Below are 23,402 nucleotides of genomic sequence, written 5' to 3'. Positions count from 1 at the left end.
ACAGTCCTCACACACTGTAAATTTTGATAATTAAACACTGTAATATCTTTAAGCAAAGGGCTTTTAGGTATTGAAATCAACTGTTAATGAGGACATGGATGTAAACTTGGTTGTATTTAAGTGTTTACTTCAGGTTTTTAATGATTGTTTTTTTAACCATATTTAATGTGCAAGGTTGTGAATAAAAGCAATCAGCGCTACGTGATTGCAGAATCATTTTGCTTAAGATTTGGTCTCTGTGAGTTGAATCCACCATCCTACCACCTATTGTTCATGCTGCAGTGAAAGAGCAGTCTCAGCAACAGCAGTGAGAGCTTTGTGAGCTCTGCTTTTATCCAACTGTGTGTGTGTGTGTGTGTGTGTGTGTGTGTGTGTGTGTGTGTGTGTGCGCGCGCGCGCCTGTGTGTGTGTGTGTGCGCGCGCCTGTGTGTGTGCATGTGTGTGTGTGTGGGGGGGGGGGGGGGTGCCTGTGTGAGAGAGTTGCCAGTGGGCCAGCAGGGAGAAGGAGGGTTTGTGTCTCCACCATCTGGGTCGTCTCCACTCACTTCCTGTGCCTCCACTCTGAAACCACTGCTCTGAGTTTTCCAGGTAGCCAGTGATGTGGCTGATAATTTAGATCTTTTGGAATAGATATCATATCTATGGGACTGAAGACATTGTACTGATCTATGATTGCAGTTTTTAAGTTTGTGATAACACGACTATTTAAAAATGTTTTTCTATAAACAACACTTCACATCTTTTTATTGATGTTTGGATGCATGCTTGGATCTATCACTGGCTATTTATACTGTAACCTTCACCTTTTGTCTCACTACTTAAAAACTGTAGACATAAGTGGCTTTACAGGACTAATGATGAGGCTTGACTGAAGCTTTTCCTCCCCAAATTAGGCTTTAGTGTCACTGAAGGGTCAAGGGACAAGATGAAAGTGTGGCTACTTCATGATCTCCCCCTTCCTGTAGTCAGCTTAGTTGCCCCACCTGCTTTTACTATGGAGCCAATATTTACCCTGTCAACAATAAACTGGGTTTTAGCCCAGATAGATATTATCAACCCCTATCTATGGTAGCATCTTTAATGTGAGGTCAACTATACTTAAGTAAATTGAAATGAGGTTCTGAGGGATTTTAGATTTTCTTTTTTTTGTGATGCTCAAAGTTATTTATTGTTACATTTTAAAATAAGGTGATGTGTAAATTTTTTATTTAACCTTCTACAAAAAGGTTCTCATGATGTTTCAAATATCATGGATATGCCACAAAGTATCACAAGCAATCTGAATTCAGAATTGTCAGATTAATTTGATTATGAAAGCTGGTGTCCTCAGGATTCTTGACTTAATTCCTCTCATTGTAAAATTGGATGTAATTACTGTGTCTTCTCCATTGTAATTTTTAGCTAGGTGCAAGTAGGTCACTATCACAGCCAGTTTTCCTGGATTACTGACATTTTATCACACAGTAGCTCTGTGTCAAGCTTTTAGGTCGACAATGTACTCACCCTCTCTTCTCTAACAGAAGACTAAAAGATATCAAACTAGTATCTAATTATTGGAGTTTTCTACCTTCATGCTTATTTCATATTGTTGGGCTTGGCTGCAGAGGATCTGTTTGTATTTTTTTCTTTCTTTCTTTCTTACCTGGCCACCCACAGGAGAAGCTTGACATAAACGATGTCCCACCTTTGAACATTTTACTTCCCAGAATTCTCAACTGTCAAAGTTGATAATCTTTCTGCCCACCCATTTCATCATTTTATGGTACCGTGAGTGCACAAAGCTCCCTTAGACCACTCTTTAATTCGCTAACCTGTAACTGAAATTGTTGAAGATGGATGTATGTTGGCTTTCATTTTTCATGCACAAGTATATTTTAATAAATTTTGGGGGGATAACTTAGGGTTACAGTTGTCTAAACATAAACATTTTACCGACGTCTGTCTTTGGCAATCCCACTGGCATTGTAGCCAAATCAATACAGGTTTTTTCAAATTCAAAACAAAAACGAACACTGTGACAAAGATATATCTGCTGATATTTGAATCCCATTTACAGGTTATCATAGAGCTAGTTTCCAACCATGGAGCTGCTGAATGGTCTGTAATAATGGGTTGTACCCGAAGTCAATTGAAGTCAATCAGTTTGACACCAGAAAAACACCAGACACTAGTAATATATAATTAGAAGTAATTTCTGGTTGGTATTAATCCATTTTAAACCTCATAGGATGCTTTAATTCAAATTCCACTTTATGCAGTTAGTTAATACATAAGAAGAACACACTACATCGTCACCTGTATTACTATATGAATTTGATTTATCACATGATGATGATGTCCTCACATTCATTCTGTAGCCTGAATTATAAACACCGTAACAGAGTTGGTGTCAAGTAAGGCATGATTAAAAATATATTGATCATATTTTTACAATAGAAGCTTTATATCTTTAGTGTATATGACAAATTTAAAGACATACTGATACGTCAGATCCTGAAATTGGCTGGACTCTAGATAAGGCTGAGTATCGTGTGGCTAAAGCAAAAAACGGTTAAGATTTAATGAATAAACCATTCTATCGTTTATTCAACTTTTTATTCACCATTAAACCCTCTATTATTATTAGTCATCATTTTAGCAGGTTAGATTTGAGTCAAAAGTTGCCAAGATTAGATCAAGAATCTACAGTATGTGTAGCAGAATACATTTTCAGTTGTTGTGATTGTAGAATCTCTCTTCAAGCTGTGGATATAGCATGCAGGATTTAAAATATCCTAGATGATTATAAGCTTTTTCCAAAAAGCTGACAAAACAGCTGGAATGCAGCCGTTTATATAATCTCTTATTTTCACAGTTTGCTTTTGGTTTGTTGCAAAATACCTGCTGAGCTCAAGTGACTTGTTTTTATCCCTGTATTTTGCTATGATGCTCCTGCCTGCGGACTTCACCCCTCACCTCAAACCTGATTCGATTCTTCTTCCTGGCAGATGGAACTCTGATATCACCTGCCTTTTTTTCTTTTTTCACTCCACAATACAGTTGTGTCTGACAGCTACCATTTGTGTCATACTCACTCTCAAGACCTGCCTCAAAAAATATAAAAAATATTTTCACAAATAGTTATATATTAAATCCATCATCATAGGTTTGGGTTCATAATTGGAGGATCATGATCAATCTCTATATAGATTCTGAATGTAATCAAACATCACTTTCTTAGCGACCAGCTTCGAGTTGATATATCAAATTCTGTACGATATTACAATTTTTTTTGTCGTTGACGTTCTGTGGTACTGATGGTATTTTCTGCAGATCTCTGGCTCTTCCTCCAGTCCACGAAATCTAAGCCAATCAAAATGAGTTATCTCAGTCTGAGCGGGATGAACGTACAAACTTTGAGTGAGCTAAGGAGAAATTAATGCAGCATGTGTTATTCTATGAAGCGACCTTAATGCACAAAAGATGGTGGTCACAAAAAATTGATTAAATGATTTCTTGAGTAAGCTAAGGAGAAATTAATGTAGCATGTGTTATTCTATGAAGGGACCTTTATGCACAAAAAACGTTGGTCACCAAAAATGGATTAAATGATTTCTTTAGTTTACTTTTAAAATATACAAAAATATGTATTTAATGTGAAGAAATTAGTTCGCTGGGTGCCAGTCAGCAATTGGTAGGATCCCATCTATTTACATTTTTTGTACAATATCTTATTGCAACATCACACATTCCATTACAGTGATTGGGTTCCATCACATGATTTGTCTCTGATTGAGCATTTTATCCTTTGTAGATATAGTCAGTTTTATCCACAAACTGTTTGATCTTATCACTTGGGCCTGACCATAGCTGTTTAACTTAGAAAAATGTTTTATCTAGTCCAGATATCTAGTGTAGCATCAACACAAAAAAATTTAAGTTTTACGGATAAAAAGTTGAACAACCGTTCCATTTCTCAATCCCGGAATTAGCTCTTTAATTTAATTTACTGGCAACTGCTGAAGCAAGTTCTGCTATTTTTTTGTCCTCTAAATTGATATGATATTCTGTTTTATCATGTTTGAGTTACATGTGTGAGTTTTTTGGGTTTGATGCTTCTGTTTGCTCCCACCAAGAAGCTTCCTATTTTAACGCTGTTTTAATGAATCCCCTATGGTGACTAACATATACTCTAAATGTCGATAATAAGGATTCCGTATCACATTCTGTCAAGAGGAAGGATGGCCTTATTTTAATTCATTATGATAATGAGTGTAGCAAAACTTGGATGTAAAAACCAAGTTATCCGAACCATAATAAAAACTATTCTTGTGGTACTCATTTAATCCTGTTATGGCCGGACCTTCTAATTCCTCTTGATATCTATGTGCATATATATACTGTTTGTGTATTTTTTCTAACAATGAAATATATCAAAAGATTTACTGTGCCATCTACCTCTAACAGGGATGTCCTGGTTATTTTTTTCTAAAGAAAAAAAAAAGGCAATTTAATATTGTGTAACTTTACTAAGCAGTTCAATTTGCTTTTAATTCAGAGGCTGCTCTTTGTGTTATGTGTTTACATCTACAAAACATCTCTGAGTGATATTGGTTTGTCCAGATATTTATACTGTCACATACATTTTCACCTCAGTAGAGAAGGGTAACGCTGCAGTGAAGGCTTGTTTTTAAAAGACAACAGCACTGCACAACTACCAGGTAGAGACAGACAAAGCTCAGTCAAGTCCAGTGAAGAAGGAATTTGCTTTATTTCAGCTAACTGTAAAATACAGATAGATATTGATCTGTAGGATCTAAGTGGGCCATCTCTTGTGTTAAATGATTCTTTTCACTTTAAATTCCTCTGTGTTGTCTATTATGATTAGAAATCTTGGCAGGGGCTGAGAGATCATGGCTTTAGCAAAAAAGAGAAGTGTGAGGAAGAGAGCTTAGGGAAAATAGAGGCGTGATGTGGGTGAAAGGAAGAAAGCCAGACGTTCGGCTGCCCTCATACCATGTGACTAGCCGTGTGAGAGCCAGACTGTCACACACAACTGCCCAAGCAGGTTGATAACCACAAGGCTTCCCTTCCTATGTATCTGCACATTCCCTTCTTTGTTTCCTCTCACAAGTCAGTCTCATGTTTCCATCTGTTCTAAGGAAATATTAGGTTTATGTTAATACAGTCCCACATGCTTAAGTACTAGATGTCTTGAGATTTTTCATTAACTGGTATATTTTAGAAAACTATTAAAAGACACATTTGATATAGAATGCAGATCCAATCTGCTAATGTCTTTTCAGGGGTTAATAGTTTTCTGATTTTGCCGTCCCTTTGCCTGGGGTTGTCCAGAAATCCATTTCTGATTTTCTGTTTAACACTTGCAAAACAGTGAAGGTACATAGTGTACTCTGAGAGATGGGGCATTTTGGGCGGGGTAGGGTAGTTGGGGAAATACCTCAAAATCAAACTCGGCAACCAACAAAGTTTTAAGAAAATCTCTTTGGATGTGAATCATTTAAATGTATATATGGTGGCCCTTTAGGATATTGTAATTTCTACATAAGTCATGGTGTAAACCTCTAACTTGCCGCATGTTGGCTACCCCTATGGTTTACCAAAATATTGTTCACTTATCTTTTTCACTCAAAGTCGAACACCCTATGAGCTTTTCAAATTCTCACTAATCTCAAGAATTGTCTTTGGTCTTCTATTTTCTGTGGCATTTTCCTTAAAGCATACTTTTTCAGAATCCAACGAGTACAGCCAACATTGGATGACCGAATCTTCTCGACACAGTCTGGAGTGGCGGCAGTCTACAATGTGAGTTGCTGCACGAAGACCCATTACACAAAAAAAAATTTTAGCTTGATGTATGTGACTGGAAGTATTCAAATATTCTACAGGCTGATATATAATAGAAACGCAGACAGGACTCTTCAACAGTTTAAACTATGTTGTACAAATTGTCAAGAGGTTACCATCAAACTAGACCTCACCGTATGCCACTGGCTAATATGTGTAGCTGCACCAATCTGTATACTTGCACACCCAAAGCCAAAGTCCCTTTACCTGCAGGGGATTGATTTTTCTGGTTTATAATCATTATAAGATACTTCTCTTCATAATACATTTAAAAAAAAATCACTAATTTAGAAGTACAAAAATGATTTTGTGTTCTGCCAAATACACAAATCTTGTAAAGTAACTCCAAAAGATGATAAAATCATAATTTAGTTTATTTTTAATTTCAAACTGATATATATATAAACTGCTACCCCTTGAGGACAAATGAAGTTTTTTCTGATACAATTTTTTTTTTATACAGACATTAAGGTAAAAATGAATTACTTTGGATAAAAAGTTAAAACCGATTTTGATATAGTAACCTTAGTTATATGAATTAACCAAAGGAAATGTAAAATATTTTTTAAGGTAAATTAGGTTAAAAAAAAAGATAAAAATGCATCATGAAGAGCTGCTACATATGTGTGCACTGCCTTTTAAAAGATGGTGTTTGTAATTTTGTGTTTCCTTTAATATTATCAGGCTCTCCGCAGAGAGAACACAGAACTGGCAATAATTTAATAATGACACTCAGTTCAATGCACTGCTGAATACTCAGTATCCTCTCCTTTTTGTCCTGGAGTTTTGAAACCACTGTAACAAAACCATAATGAAAATATGAAAAGTTTTATTAGATTTTCTGTCAGTGAAGTGTTGTTTAAGAAGGTTTTGTTTCCACAATCGGTGTCACTGCAAACACATTTCCTTTGGTGCAACACACGTTTTTTAAGCAGGGGATGCAGGGCTTTCTCTCTCTTCAGTTTTCAATTCCCTTCATGTATGCCCCCTATACAGCCGCATGCTTCCCCTCCCCCAACCATCACTCCATATGTCCTCAGAATCAGTCACTGGCCTGAAGCAGAGCAGGCTCCACCCATAGCAACGGCAGCTAGATTAGTTGCTTTATCCCAGGTCATCTAAGGCAAGTGGGCCACACAAAGATGATGGAAAGATGCAGGGAAGTTTGATGATACCTGACAGGATCTTTTGACTTAAGCACCTGACAAATCCAAGTTTGGAGATACTGTTTTTAGATAGTAATGTCCATACCTGTCTTGATTACTTTTTTTCCTTTTAAATCAGACCTTACTGTTAAGGGAAAAAAAATACCCTCGAGATATTAGTAGAATTACCCAGTTTTTCTAGTTACCTAGCTACTGCTTATTCCTGCAGTATCTTGTCTCACTCCCCGATGTGTCAGGCCCTCTTTTAAGAACAAGCAGCTGTAGTGTTGCCAGCGTACCACTGCTGCAGCCAAGACCCATTCTCCCACACCACGGGCTAAGAGCTGACTCAAATCTCATTCTTGCTAATGGTCTGACACTGCTCGCTGGGCATTGTCGATGTTTGTTTTGCATGACTCAGTTGAATCCATTGTACCAGGTGCTCTCTATCTATCACAGATGAGTGGAACTGGTAATATGATTACTTGACCCAGTTATACCATGTGAAACCTCATGAGGTCCAGACACCCTTGCATAGCATAGCTTGGCACAGCAGAATAGGCCAGAGCCAAGTCTCCTCCAGCCCCAGCGAGCTACACATCCTTGCACAGCACAGGTCTTCACCTCTGCTCACTAACAGCTAATCCTTGAGCCTCAGTGCTTAATTTACATTCCTCATCGGGGGAGGACTAATAACCTGTGGAATCCTGCCACTGCTGTTTCCTCTCAGCATCTTTGTGTGGGGGTGTGCGGTAAGCCCCTGACACACTGGTATTTGCAGTGTATCCTGCACGTTGGCACCAGTCGGTCATTTTTGGTAGCTTTTCCAGCAAATTGGGTTTGTTGAATGGGCAGTGGAGTTGAAAAATCACTGATTGTATTGGGTGAGCAACTTTGGTGAGTCAGTGCACTTTAACAAACAAACTTCACCAAGAGGGTAAATATCTAATTTTAAAACCTCTTTCAACCCTTGGCCCTTCCTTTGAATATTTTTCTCAACTGTAATCCGGTCTATTGAAACTAAAATTGGAATGATGTGAAGATATTTTGTGAAGAAACTACTCGACTATATAACATATATTTTGGACTTTATCTCTCTAACGGCACTGTTTTCTGTGATGCAGCTACCCAGGCATGCTGGCCCCCCTTACACTGCTCACGAAATCACAAAGGGACACCCTAACTTAGCGGGCACCCCGCCTGGTCATGCCCACTCCCCAGCGCTCTCTCAGGTATCAGTACCCACAGCTCCCCCATTTCGCTACCCTAAGGGCTGGGAGGCAGGCGGAGGGGTGAGTTTGTCAATGTTCTCACCGTCATCCTCTCTTCATATTCACTTTTGGTCTGTCCTTTTGTCTTGCTTGCAATGAGTCATATCAAGCCTGGGCAACTTCTGCTAGGATCTACCAATAATGGATATAATCCTTTTTAAGGTTCAACAGAAATGAAAACAAAACATAAACTGTATAGTTTTTCCTTGTGAACGCATTTTAGAATGTTATGAATGAACAATATAAGAATCCAGAGGCAACTTTAATTGTATAGTATAATTAAGAATTGCCTGCTAACACCCACCCATCTATATTATTAATCTTTCCTTACATGAGCTCTTTGGATGCATAATTTTTCTGCGTTTCCTTCTCTGGTCTTGCCTAATGCTGCAATAAATGCAGAGGGGTGTTATTTTAATTAAGTTAAGTGAATGTAGAGTATTGTATTTTGTTTAACAAATTCAAGTTAATAAAAAACATATGTCAAATGCTTCAGGACAAGGTAATGGCTAACGATACATCTGTTGTCTTAAAGGGCCTCCTCCCTCTATACCGTTGGAGTTGTTAATTTTATTAATTTAGATTTAGTCATTCATTTCTACAGTGCACTAAAGAAAGCTGGGATAGCTGAATCTGGCTCAGAACTAAATGTCAACAATACTTGGCCTCTAGCGATTGGTTTAAATAACCATGGCCTTGTTCATATCAGGTTGTAAACAGCTTCCAGATTGATCTGATCACAACTACAGCATTTTTCTGGAACGTGCCAAGAATGAAGTGCATCTTGATGATCTCTCCCTCACCTTCCATTTGGATGATCAAGTAAAAGAAATGGGTTATGTCACTACTCAAGCCTATAAGAGTGGTGATTCTATAACTCAGCCTCTCTGGAAGAATATAAAGGCTTACCTTGAACAACCTTGTTCCTCTTTTACCATTTGGGCCTAATGACCCAGTGCCTCACCCTAAAGAAACTTCTAGTCTCTCACCAGCCTTCTATAAATAATAGTGTCAGCCAGAGCAAATGAGCACAACCATACCAGGAGCAGCTTGAATACGAGTAAGCAGATAAACCCACCTCTGCCAAGTATCACAGTGCACAAGATGAAGAATAAAAAAAACAGGATTTGCAGCCCTTGAGGGTACCAATTATCTTTTCACAGTGCAGAAACTCCAAATGAAAACATTTTTTTCCAACAAAATCCAAATTAGGTTTTCCAGTTAATGTGATATCTGTTGTTGTCTTTGAAAGTGTGACTGATCCTGGGCAATACATTTCTTATAATTATGTAACAAATTCCTCAATGTGTATATTTTTTTATTTCTTCCACAAACAGTCTCCATACAACCCTGGACAGAATGCTGGCTCTGCTGCTCTAGTGTATTCTCCCCAGACACAGCCAATGAATGCACAGCCACAGAGTCGCCCGGTGAGTGATTTACAGCACGTCTACCTTAAGGAATCCACAACACTTCCTGTGACTGCAGGTCAGAATTTCATTGAGTCAGAGATTGACAGATTTTCATCGGATATCAAGAGCTGCCCAAGTGTTGACCGACCCCAATATGAGACACTGCATCACATGGGCAGTAGGGCTTTAATGGGGTTGCCTTCATTGTATTCCTTAGACACATTTATAGGCTCGTACTAATTATTGGTTCGGTATCACAAGTTTACTTGCAGTCTGAAGGCCTCAGTGCACTCCTCTGGAGTCCCAGATTTAGCCAGTTTAGGTGTTCAGTGTTATTTAGTGTAATGTGAGATTTTGTAAGATATACTGTGCTGTTTATCAGACTCGGTGGAGCCATGACTGAATAGTTGAATTTCAGCACTAAGCCCATGAGGCCTGCCTTTTTTTTTCTTGCAAACTTGTCATTTGCATACAAAATTAGTTGTGACAATGTTTTTTTTTTTTTTTTTTTTTTTTACATAATACAGTATTTCCAGTAACTAGTATAGTGTGGCTCTTTGAAAGTAAAGTGTGAAATCAAGATGTTTCATCTCATTGTTTGGTGTACGTAGCCTCAGGAAACCAAGTTGAAAAGAGGTAGCAAATATAGAAGTATGCAATAAAGGAGATTCACACTTCATGTTAAGTATCAAAACATTTGTAGTTTGGTAAAACATCCAAATATAATTTTTACAGTATCAGCATTGGATGGACAGACTTTCCCAAGTTCATGTACAGGGAGTCCAATTATATTCCAGTACAACATGTCAAACAATTGGTAAATTTGGGATTTTGTGTATACAATTTCCTTTTGCAGGGAACGATATCTTTCTAGTACCTTTCTGGTCCAAGCTGATTGATGTCTGATGTAGCATTTTAAAAACATATTTGAAGCTTTGATGCTATGTTATTGTTTTATTTAGCACCTGCTTCCCTTGCTTATCTCATATCTGTCTTTCTCCTCTGCTCTTTCAACTCTCTTCTTTGCTGTTGCTGCTGCAAACCCCTCACTGGACTGCTCCCCCACCCCTTCCAGTTTGCTACGGGCCCTCGACCAACCCACCATCAGGTACCTGCTGGCAAAAGCGTGTTTTATTGGGTTTCTGTTGTTCCTTGAAAAGTCTCAGATTAGAATACATTCAAGTACTTTGGCCAGAGTTAAAAAGTGTGCCACTTTTAGACCACAATACCAAGCCAGGTTCACAGTGTAGAACAGTATAAATTCCACTGGTTCATATATAAACAGTAGGGAGGCAATGACCAGAGCTTTATATTTCCATTTTTAATCGGTTAACTACCAAAAGTAATGTTGCATTTATATAATCTCAAGGCCCCTGTTGTTGCAGATATTTCCAAGTGGAACTGTTTAACAGAGATTCTTTCAACCTTTCTGAGAGAGATTTTTATTATGAGGGATTTTTCTTTCTTTTATTTGGAGTCCTGTTCTCTATTTGAATTATCACATATAATTAACTCACAGCTCAATAGCATCTTTTCTTTTGCACTTTTGAATGACAGGGAGAACAGGTTTAATATTTGCCACAGTTTTGTGTCGACCCATAGCAGTTCTTACTCCTCTCAGTCATCTATTTCCCTACATTGAAGTTTAAATTAAGTTTATATGAATCAGTGTAAATAACATTTATTATTTGTCCACTGGATTAAACATTTATATTAGTGGGCTATATTGCATTAAATAAGACATTGGTTAAGAAGCTACAGGAGGAATGATCATTGGAGATCCTTTTCCTCTCTATATGTTGCTTGTTGCCATGTTTGGTTAAGCTTTTTAGACATTTATTCATATGTAGACAACTGACAAAAGAGATTTATCTGAAGTGATATGTAGTTAGGTAGATTGCATACAAAGGCATGTCTAAAAGCCATCCTGGATGACTGTATTCATGGCAGACACTTGTGATTACATTCAGTATCCTGCGGATAGAGTTGACTGTCAATAGACTATAACGGACATGATAATGAAAGCTTCTTCTATGTAATTTGTGCTGTTTGTGTAATTCTGTGGTTCACACGTCTGGATGCTCTTACTTTGCTCCTGTAAAGCAGGAATTAACCATGAGGCTCTTCATCTATGAAAGTGGTTTGTTTTCCAATGCCGTAATCCTCAAGACATGCCCTGTATGACTCTTTAATATCTCTTACCTTTTCATAGGCTCTGTGTGAGCAATATGTGACCAACTGTAAATAGTATGGCATCAAAGTGTGCTCGGTGGGTTACTGGCATCCTTGTCAACACTCACAAGTGCATGCTCTGGCTGTCACAAACTGGTGCTGTGCTCCGTTGTGCTACCGCTGAAGTGGATTTGGAAAGCAGATGAAGCCAAACAGAGGCCTTTTATCTCAATGGAGAAACAGCCATTGTATCCCTCTTACACACTCGATGCACAGTAAAGGCTACATAGAGATCAGGAAATGAATTCATTTCAACACAAGTCATCAACACAAGTCTGTACTGAAACAAGGGTCTTCATTGTTTAATATATTTCCTCCACTTATCTGTGAAACTATCTTTTGAATTTCAATCATAGTTTTTATATGGGCGTACTACTGGAAATTAGGAGTTAAACGGCAGCTGTTTCCTTCAAAGAACTCCTACCCTTCAATTGACTTGATTAATGATTACATTTCATGCGTTAGGATTTCTTGTATATGGACTTCAAAATTTGAAAAGGCCACATTGTACAAAATTGTTTATGATTAGCATTTAAAATGAACCATAGAGGGCATGCTTCTGATATTACAATTTGGAAATGTATTACATATCTCTCACTTTGCTTCATAGTCCCATTTTGGAAATAACAAGATTTTTATCTAGTCATATAGGAGGGAAAAGCATTGGGAGGTTTCCCCAACTCGCTTATTATTGTTGTTAAATCAATATTGTGTTCAAACACATTTTAATAAGAAACAAATGTGTAAGTGTGAAAGATAATTCATGACCACCACGTGGATCAGAGAAATCCAATTTGCAACTATAAAGAGATTTCGAATAAGTAGAACGTCCCCAAAAGTAAGAAGAAAACAGTGAGCCCATGGTGAGAGAAATGCCAACTATTTTAGTGTAATTACATTGTAATTTGGAAAAAAATGCCCAAATCTGTAGCTTAACCATGACAACTTCAATAGTGCTTCACATTGCTGTTAGTAGCACTATATTAATGCTCCCATAATCCCAACAAAACTAATGTGTTGTAGTTGCTTTCTCCATTCAAATGTAAAATAAACACTTACATGTAAACCAATTTGTATGCAAGGGGAAAACTTAAAGAAATTTAAATGTGTACAGAGTAACCAAATATTGAAGTCTATTTAAGTCTATTTATTGTTCAGGCTCTTTGATGTAACATCGCCCTAAGATGCATTTTTGGTATTTCTGTTCTTTTATTGTATCCCACAAAAGGACCTGTAATGTATTACTGACACAGAAATATACCACTGCATTTAAAAAATTGAAATTTTCTGCTCCCATTTGGCTGCATTTTGATTTGAAAGGAAAATGTTAGGAAAATATTAGGAAAATATTTCCTAAACCAATATTTAGGAAATTATATATTGCCTATATGTGCCATATTGCGAATTACTTTGACACAGATCTATCTTTTATGCCCCAATAAAATAACTGCAAAATTTCTGACATGGTAAAGTGACACAAACGGAATGCATAGATTAGATTGTCCATGACACACTGTTGCGCTCTTCTGGTCCGCTCAGGTTGGACAACACCAATTTGGTGAAGCCAGAGGGAGACAGATGTACAATGGTTAGACGAAAGACACCTTGAAATGTATTATGTGCGGTTAAGAGAGGTTATACAGGTGTAGGTTGATATGTATGGTTGATTTACCTGATGAAACACACTACTGGTAAGGTAGTGAGTGCCCAGCTGTGATAAGCAAGGCTCATTGGGTTGTGTTTCTGATATGAGGTTTTTCTGTCAAAGAGACAGCGGATTAGTCTCTTGTTTTATATTGGGGGGCCTCAGTCTCAAAGTACAGTCTCCAATTGGCTTTTCTCTCTTTCCTGCTTTCAATACTCAAGGGAGGATTCAGGCCCATTCAGGTAAAATTCACATCTGTCTCCGCAGACATGCATGGCATGATTGGGATCATCCTGAAATGATCCCGCCCCTCTCAATGTTTCAGTCTTTACACCCCTCATCTTGACTAGTGTATGCTCAGTACAGAAGTCTTACTTTACTTTTTCTTCTTTCATCATATTTCTTCTTTCATTACTCATCTTCAGTTAGCTTGCACAGCTTAACTAGCAGCATGTGAAATGAAGGAAGTGTCATAAGTAACTTGTTTTTTTTTTTTTTTACTACGTTTGAGAATAAGTGTTTGTCTTTCAGCTATTATCTGTTTTGAAGATACCCTTTTGGTGCACATATATAGTAGTTTGTTGCTGGAGAGCATACCTTTTTCATGCCAAATTTACAAGGCAGTTTTTAGTGTTTATAAGTTGTTTAGTCTGTTGACTCATATTTCCTGCTATATAAGCAAGAGACTTTTCAAATAGCTTACAGTGAACAGTTTCCTGGTCATTTCCTGGATATCCGGAGAGCTGTTTACAACAAAGCTATTGAACTTGATTTATTATGTTAAAGTATTTTAGTAGGTTTTAGAACATTGTCTATCCTGCTGTCCACCTGGGCAGTTTCCAGCGTGAGATTGTTTGGAAGTGAGGCGCAGCTGTTATAGTGGTCCTCATTCAGACCTGATACATAGATCCTAGTTTTAAATAAGATGCTTTAAAAGCTCTAAAGCCCACTTGAAATATTTAAAGATTGTGACATTTTCCATTAATGGGGCGATTTTTATTTATTTATTTTTTTTTTTATATTAATCTGACATGCAATCCACAAGAAACCCCAAAATGATTACGTGTGGGGTAACTTAGTGCATGCTTGGCCAAATAGCTCAGTCTGACCCTTTTTTATTTAGCAGTCGAAATATTTACCTTTTTATTTTTATGGAGTTCATTCCACCATTGTTAGTATAGAAGCAATATATCACACTTTCCTTGAGCTTTTTCTTTGAATCTTGAATCTTTTTAGTTTCAAGGAACAAAACATTAAAGTCTATTATATTGGCCGACTTTGGCCGTCATTGATAAACTGCATTGTTTTCGAGTAAATTTTGATCGCTGTGCAGTTTCAAAATATTTCATAGCTATATTTTTGATACTGCTCAAATGTACATGTCAATTAAGTCATATTATGCTGAAAAATACATTTATTTGGACTGCTTGTTGAAAGACTTTTTCATGGTACTATGATGGCAGTTTTACTACTTACTATACATATAGATATTAACTGAAATATTTAAAAAAAAATCTATTTTATTATTCTATAATACAAGTGATAATGCAAAACTCAAAAGTGACCGGTGCATCTCTTGGGATTTACATTTTCTTGGACCAAGTCAAATGAAAATGATGAAGAATTGATATTTGGAAAAATATTTTTATATTTCAAAAAATGAGGGTGATTCGATTATAGCTTGTTTCAAGCCTTGTATGATTGGGAGACCCAAATACGAGAGGCAACTATATTAGTTGTATCAGGTTATCATTAACTAATTTAACATCACAGCTAAAGGAAAATGTTGTCATTAAACACAAAACTAAATATATAATTACACAATACTTGATGTTTTTGTAACATTTGTTAAATATTACTAAAAAGGAGAGGGCCTATATATCACAAAGAATGGCTGCCAGAGTTTCTGGACATCCTTACAATACAACCATTATAGCGTTCCCTGGATGAATATGAAAATGTGCAGCCATCATTGAGTAAGTTCCCAGAGGACCTGAGATTGTTCATGCTGTAGAGGTTATGTTTGTTAAAAAAATCTCTGAATACATGTTCATTAAGTGTTAATCATGGCATTAAATCTAAATTTCAAAGATGAAAATGAGGGGATTATAGATTTTTTTTCTACACCAGTGTAAAACTATTGTGAAATATCAGACACAGGAATGAGGGTGGAAAGAATTTCCTTCATCTAGACCTTTTTTTTGGTTGTCTGTTTGAATGTTCATCTGTTAATAAAAAAATAAAGAAAAACACAACAGGCTCTCTGTAAGAAAAGTGTAAACAAAACATTCAGGATACCTGAGACATGAGTTGTGACTGCAGTATTTTTGAAAAAGCACACATGGGCAAAAGCAACCACTCCGTCTGGCATTGTATTAATATATGTTTTTGTTTCTTCCTGCATCTGTCTCATGTTCCCTTCAGTTTTTCCAGAGAACTCAGATGCAGACCGCAAGACCCACCATCCCTACCAATACACCCACTATACGGCCTGGCTCCCAGACCCCCACAGCAACGGTCTACCCCACGAATCAAGCAATCATGATGACCATGGCACCTATGCCTTTTCCTTCCCCACAGGCTGCGCAGTACTACATCCCACAAGTGAGTCATACTCACCCAATTTGTGAAAACTGATGCTTAAAGACAGAATACAGTTAGTTGTCTTCTTTCAAAATTATTGCATGATGCGTGAGTGATTGCGTGATGCATTTCTCTGATGTGTTAATACAGAGAAAGAAGCCTTTTGCTGAAGCTGTTACTGGTTCGAGTGACCTGATCTAAAGAACATTTTAAGGAAAAAAATCTTACTTACGTTCTGTCTGAATGTTGGCTGAAAAGATCGACCACAGTCTTGTATATTTGTTTCTTAGGAAGCTTGTAAGACAAGTCTCTGGTGTAATGTGCAAATGCATGGAAAATAATCAGTTTATTTCAAATCAGTGGACTGGTCAAGAAATAGTTCATTCAGGGCACGTAGAGAACTATAAAACCACAGTGTTTGTTTTATATCCTTCTGTTTTACTCTGAACAAAACAAATATAATGATCAGTGAGCCGTAAAGCTGTATTTTTTTCGCCTTTGGAAAGGCTAAAAGGCTGTTTGGAGTAAATACTTAATTTAGAAATATGAGCGATGTATAAAGGAACGTTAAATGGTTATTTTCCCAGAAATTTATCTCTACTATGTAAATATTAGTTTGTTCATGATACATTTCTCAAGATTAAGGATGAGGTGAAATAATTAAATTCCATTGTAGCAGAAATGGAATTTAAAAATTGGAATTCACTGGAATTGATACTAATACAAATAATGATCCAATTATGTTGTTTTTGTTCTCTGTTATTAACAAGCTAAATTCCCCCCAACAGCTGACGTTAACACTGATGATTTTAAAATTTAAAGGCCTTCTGATGTAGCCAGTTTGTTGTTTTCTAGTGTGATGATTTTTTTCATTTCAACATCAGAAAAGCATCTGAGTTTAAAATCCACATGATGGTAGATTTTAAGCCACATTTAATGTCTGTCTGAAAGTGTGCCCAATATATATTAACCAAAATCTTACACCTGCTGCAAGCTGTTTATCAGAGAATTTTCACTGTATTAAAAGTGCCTAATTTTCAATAAGATAAACAACATATAATATTTCTGTTCTGAGAAAATTGATCCATTCTTTTCTGATGATCTGTGATTGTCATCCTGTTAACACTTCCCTATTGTTTTATTTTGCCTGTCCTTTTTACCTGCAGTATCGCCACAGTACGCCTTATGTGGGACCTCCTCAACAGTATTCTGTACAGCCCCCAGGGTCCGGCACCTTCTATCCTGGTCCAGGACCAGGGGAGTACCCTGCCCCTTACCGTGAGTCAATTTTTAGCATTGATCATTACACTATTTGCATACCTGTGACACATTTTTAAAAGTAGGGCTCACTACATAGTTGCAAGAATACACACAACCTTTCAGCCCTGTTTGCCCTTACTGTAGGGCAATTTACCATGTTTTACTAAAATGTGTCTTTTCCTCTCCTTTGTTTTTCTTTTCTCACAAACTTATTCAGATCCCCTCAGGTACCACCCACCTGTCTCACCCTCTGTCCCTGCTCCCGTTCCCACAGCTGGCCCACCGTACTACCCTGGACAGACTGTATACCCCGCCTCACCACCCATCATAGTGCCTACACCACAGCAACCTCCACCAGCCAAGCGTGAGAAGAAAACAGTGAGTGTCTTAGGAGTTCTCTCATTGTGTCGTCAAAAAGAGAAGAGCATTAGACGTAAGAATGTCCATTTAAAATTATAATATTAATTTCCACCAGCCATTTTTCCTGTGGATTCACTTGACAAAAGACAGAGCATTGTTTGGATGTGTTGATTTATATGTTCATAGTAAAGATAACTGCCTTCTAGTATAAGAAATTGCATGATGTTTTTCTATGAATTACAGATAGTCCTCGACTTACAATAAAGATGTGTTCTGACAGCCCCATCATAAGTCAAAAATATCACAAATCGAGAGGTTTTCTTGTGCGTTGGATTGGATCCATGAGAGATGGAGCTTCACAGTCAGAGTTGTTGCAGGCAAATATTTAACGAAGAATGACATTAACACAAAGGCTTGTGGTCATGTAAAAATGCACATTGCTTCATCAGTGATCTAACTAGGAATCATACAATTGAACTTATCATATCCTAAAAGGTACCTTACCAACCCTTATCATATCATGCATTACTTCACTTTGCACTGAACAGTATTACAACATAGATGTGTGTTTTAAGTCATGCATGAGCCATGGTTGTTCTGAGACTCTGGTGCTTTAGTGAGGTCTGTTTTTTTCTGCCATTGTCCTCCCAGATCCGTATCCGCGACCCCAATCAGGGTGGAAGGGACATCACTGAGGAGATCATGGCAGGGGGTTCAGGGAGCAGGAATTCAACGCCTCCTGTCGGTCCACCTTCCTCTACACCCACCCCCCCACAGGTATGGCTCTCCAATGAACAGTCAGAGAGTAGAGTAGTGCTCAAAGTAGCTGATCGTAAACCTGATGGGAGGAAGTGTCATGTTGCCTGGTGTCGCAGCAGTGTGAGCTCTGGACTCTAATCCTTCCTGCTCTTTAACTAGTGTGTCACAGACAGCACATGGCCTCTGTCTTTGATACTTTATCCTTTCATCCTGGCCTTTCATACCTAATTCATGACGGCTTTCTCTCTAGAACCCTATATACCTAATGTTCAATTCCTTGATCTGTTTTGTGGAGAAAACAAAATGCAATTACATACTTTAAAAAGTCTTCTATTTAATTTTTCTGTGAGTAGAGGAAGTCTTTTCCCATTTATTCCAAGATTTATGACTAGCAGAGAAAATAATGTAATAATCAACATCTGGGTTTATAAAAATATATCATACAGTTAATTCCAGGTTTGTCCATATTTAATTGCTGTTGATCGCATTTTTTGATTCAATTCAAAACATACATTGGAAGGTTATGGCTATTTAATATAATTATCAAAAGGAAGGTCAACTACTATGCTTGTTTTGAGCAAATTAACTACATTGATTTCAAAATTACCAAAGACAGTTTTGTCTGTAAACTGGAAGTATCCATTGTCATCCTCTGAGATGGATCCAGAATCTATCTTAATATGTACAATGATACAATAAAACTGACTGTACTTTAGATAGACAGCTTTTTGTTATTCTTGTGTGTAAGTTATAAAAGCAATCCTGATATCTTCACTCACTCGAGAAACTAAGATATTATTTAGTTAGGATGGAGAAAAGTGTCAGGAAAGTGGAATACCCAGAATGAAAAGAAAGGTCTAAAAGATGGTGTTGAGACCAACCATATTGTTTGGTTTAGAGACAGTGGCACCTACAAAAGAGAGGTTGCAGAGATTGGCAGAGATGAAAATGTTAAGGTTCTCTTTAGCAATCACATGGATAGGATGGATCACAGGGAAAGCATCGGAGGGACAGCACTTGTTGAACGTTTGGGGATAAAGTCATACAGAAGCTCGAATATATATAATATACTCTTAATATACAGGGGATGGATTACAGTCATGGCCAAAAGTTTTTAGAATGACACTTTCACAAAGTCTGTTCCTTCAGGGTTTTTTGGTGTTTGCCAGATGTTTCTATGGCTGTGTCATTCTCAAAACTTTTGGCCATGACTGTATATTGGTAGAAGGATGCTGAAGTCGGAACTACCAGGTTTGAGGCCTACAGGACAATGGAAGATCAGATAGATACAGTGAAAGACAACATGCAGTTAGTGAGAGTGGGAGTAGAGGATGCAGAGGATGGGGGTTAGATGGAAACAGATGATCTTTGAAAACTCCTAAATGGACCAGCTGAAAGGAAAAGACAATATTTAATTTGCTACCAATAGGCTCTGATGATAAAGATAAACTATACTGATTGTAGCAAATCATTTCAGCATTACCTTTTATTCTTCAAGCACCAAGTGCTGTTTTCTCTGACACAGAGCTTTTGTCTCTTCTTCTGTTTACGACACAAGTGTCCATTATGCTGCTGTTTGTATGCAAACATTTAGCAGTAGCCGTTTTGATCTTAATTCAATTTCTTTCATTTGTGCTTTATGAATGCAGAGTTTTGTGACCCCAATTGCTTGTCGGTCCATCAGCTTTTGAGGAAATTTTTGTCTCAGAAAAGAATGGGTGTTGCAGTTTCCTTTGAGCAAAGGAGTAAGTATCAAGGACAAAGAAGGAAAGAGAGGGAGGGATGGTGAAGGAATAGGGAAAAAAGCCATTTTTTTAAAGCCATACACCAAAATTAGGGCCATAATATCGATATGCATATGTCGAAGCATGATATCAAGTGGATCAAAACAAAACGCTTTCTCCATAAAGGAACTGTGATTTCTTGGGTGTATCTGCCTCACAGTCTCTGGTGGACATAACTATTGTAGTCTGGCCCAGCTCTTCAATCACTTTTGCTTTTTTTCCCTTTAGGTCATCAAAAAAATATAACCTGGTATCAATGCATCAAAATGAATGGAGTTAAACTGAACAATGGATTAATTTGTAAATGCAGTAATTCACCAGTGCCATTGGTTAGATATGCAAGTACATGCACGCAGTGTTAAAATGTTGATTCGAGAAATTCTTATAGCAGTTGTAATGAAATCATGACATCACAGTTTTTTCACTCGACTTCCTTTACAGTGCATCGTGTAATTGCTGTCTATATTCTCACACTCCTACAGAATCCATGTTACATCCTTAGTGCAAGTACACTGCCTTGATACAAAGCGAGGCAGACAGGTTCTTAGTACTAAAGTTAATTCATGAACTGACCTGAGTACAGTTCACACTAAACTTAACCAGATTCTGAAGAGAAATGTTGTGACTTCTTCCTTCTTGTGTCCTCTGTGAATGTTAACTGTGTCTTTCCTCTCTTTCTCTGTCTTTTTGTGCCCCTCTTGATTTATCTATCTATTTATTTACTTATTTATTTGTGTATGCATCACTCCGATGTCCTTTATTCTACATCTGAGCGTTTCCCCTCTTCCTGCAATTCCTCCTGCATCGATCCTCATTATTTTATTTCTCCCGTCTTGTTGTCCATTGCTATCGCCGAATGTGTCCACACCCCATCGGACTCTTAATTTCTGCATATTTGGGCTTGTTTGTTTCTTTGTGCGCTTCTCTGTGCCCGTCTTTCTGGTTTTCTGTGTTGCTAGTTTTTATGGCCGTACCCTCATTATCCTCACATTTTCTACCTCAAATCGCAGCAGCAGCTGAGCAGCAGCCAGTCTCCAGAGCAACAGCAGCCGCACCCTCCCCAGCCACAGCCACAGCAGGCCCATTCTGGAGGCTACACGTTGGAGGCCCCTCATCTACCACAGCCAACACAGACCCAAAAGCCCCAACGGTCCCAGCAGCCATTGACAACTGGGGGTTCAGACACCAAACCAGGGCCAGGTCTGCCTCACCACACCCTCCTTTTCCTTAAGAAAAATACCTCCAATAAGTATGGCTCCCACTTTTAACAAACTGACAATAAGAATATAGCAGATTATTATTATCACATATTGAATCAGGACAGCAACTTTAGTATTCCTAATCGCTTGTCATAAAATTGAAACCTAAATTTTTAACTGACAATCCAAAACCTACCTCATCACAAATTGGATATGTTATTTGCTTTTGACTCTCATTTGGGTAGCAAGGTTTTATATCACAACTCAACAACTTAATAAAACAAAACAATAATCAAATATCAGTTAGATTTACTGTGTTTTTTTTTCCCGACATTACCCAGTGATATTGCAAGCTTCATGGTTTTAAGTTGCAGATCACAAATTTTAGCCTTTCTTCTGCATATTTGCTGTTTATTTCTCTGTCCCCTTCCTCCTTCCAGATGATACGCCAAAATTGGAGCTGTTGGTCCAGAAGTCTTCCTCACCTGTGCTTGAACAACCTGAAGCTCTCGTGGAGAGACTGGACACCAGCACTCCTGCTACGGAAACCTCTCCTACTGTTGAACCAGAGCTTGCCTTCCCTGTTTCACTGACCACCCCTGTGACTCTCCCGCTCACATTGGTCAATACCAGTGACCGTCCCTCAGTCAAGGAGGCTGTAGCTTCCACCTCTTCTCCCTCGTCTCCTTCCTCCTTCTGCGGGGAGCACAGACATTCTTTGGCTTCACCTCAGATTCCCAACTCAGAGAAGCCTTCTTTAGATGCCCCACAAACTCCGACTGTCTCGCCAGTACCCACTCCAAAGGCTTTAAATGGCCTTACAGACCCTGGGACTGAGCAAGACACCCCAGCTCATGAGTTCTCTATCAAGTCCTCCGCTGCACCACAGACCAAGGCCTCTGCTCCTGCTCACAGAGAGGCCACCCTGCCTGAAACCTTGGCCTCTGATATAAGGCCAGAGATGCCCATTGCTGCTGAGCTCGCCCCTGTGGCACCTCTGGCCACTGTGCCAGTTACATTGACCTCAAGCCCTGCCTCAGCTTTGCCTGTCAATCGTCCCCCTGGCCTTCCGCCTCTAGTGCAGGACACAACAGAGGCCAATGAGTTGAGCAAGTCCTTGGACAGTAAAGATCTGGTGTCCAGAGTAGAGACCGAGGCACATGGTGGCATTGCAGACAGCAAAACAGAGTCCCAGCCACATTCACTCACAAAGAAAATTCCCACTACAGGTCTGTCATTCAAGTTTATCATTGCATCCATCAACAAATTACTTGATGTATTTTATCTATATTTTTATGATTTTCTGCCACTCTGATACTTAAATCAAGAGAGGAATGCATATTTGTCTGACTTGGTTGGAATTCTAAATTGTGATCTCTTTTGATAAGGGTTTAGGTTTTCTTAATTACACTGTCAATCAAGTAAACATAAAAAAAATACCAAAGTAAAATACCCGGAAGTTACATGGCTGTTCAGTTTTCAGGTTGGTTGGTTTCTAGTTAAAACAATCCCACATTCTCAGCACCTAACTGCAAATGTCCTTTCTTAAAGTTCAATAAACACAATAACTTTATAAATTAAAGCCCCTTGTAACTTCGCTACTGTGAAACAGAGTCACATTGAATAGGCAATTTGTTTTGGTTCTATGCCAACTATGCCTGTTAAGAACTGTAAATACTCAACAGTCAACCCATAGGTCTTTGACAAATTTAAACAGCAACAGTTGTAATTACACGTATAAGGACATCAACGACTTAAAACATTAAACTTTCAGTGACTTACCTGACTTTGCTCATGAATTTAGAGGCATGTAAGATTAACCAAGGGTGATCAAACTGTTATTGATATCAATAGCATCACATGATTGATTAAATTGACATCAGCCTTCCTATGACATTGGAAATT

At 38.0% G+C, this 23,402-nt stretch overlaps 1 protein-coding gene across 2 annotated transcripts in view; it reads left to right on the top strand.

Annotated features, from left to right (window-relative positions):
• The window catches only part of eif4g3a (eukaryotic translation initiation factor 4 gamma, 3a), a 58,408-nt gene that overhangs the window by 9,027 nt on the left and 25,979 nt on the right, over window positions 1-23,402 (top strand). Inside the window, exons 2-12 of one of the 2 annotated variants that reach the window (XM_086149968.1) lie at window positions 5,733-5,805; window positions 8,117-8,284; window positions 9,601-9,693; window positions 10,751-10,783; window positions 13,774-13,794; window positions 15,977-16,156; window positions 17,302-17,413; window positions 17,670-17,773; window positions 18,407-18,532; window positions 21,309-21,498; window positions 21,938-22,726. In XM_086149968.1, coding sequence (XP_086006094.1) covers window positions 5,733-5,805; window positions 8,117-8,284; window positions 9,601-9,693; window positions 10,751-10,783; window positions 13,774-13,794; window positions 15,977-16,156; window positions 17,302-17,413; window positions 17,670-17,773; window positions 18,407-18,532; window positions 21,309-21,498; window positions 21,938-22,726 — 1,889 coding nt within the window. Of the gene's footprint in view, window positions 1-5,732; window positions 5,806-8,116; window positions 8,285-9,600; window positions 9,694-10,750; window positions 10,784-13,773; window positions 13,795-15,976; window positions 16,157-17,301; window positions 17,414-17,612; window positions 17,774-18,406; window positions 18,533-21,308; window positions 21,499-21,937; window positions 22,727-23,402 lie in introns of both variants that reach the window. The other variant, XM_086149967.1, reaches the window with a different exon arrangement.

The sequence above is a fragment of the Fistularia commersonii genome, chromosome 7, assembly GCF_037954325.1.
Source record: "Fistularia commersonii isolate RoL2024-O1a breed Wild chromosome 7, RoL_Fcom_v1.0, whole genome shotgun sequence".
Taxonomy (NCBI): domain Eukaryota; kingdom Metazoa; phylum Chordata; class Actinopteri; order Syngnathiformes; family Fistulariidae; genus Fistularia; species Fistularia commersonii.
The sequence above is the reverse complement of the archived record's forward strand: the minus strand, read 5'-3'. Positions and strand labels throughout refer to the sequence as shown.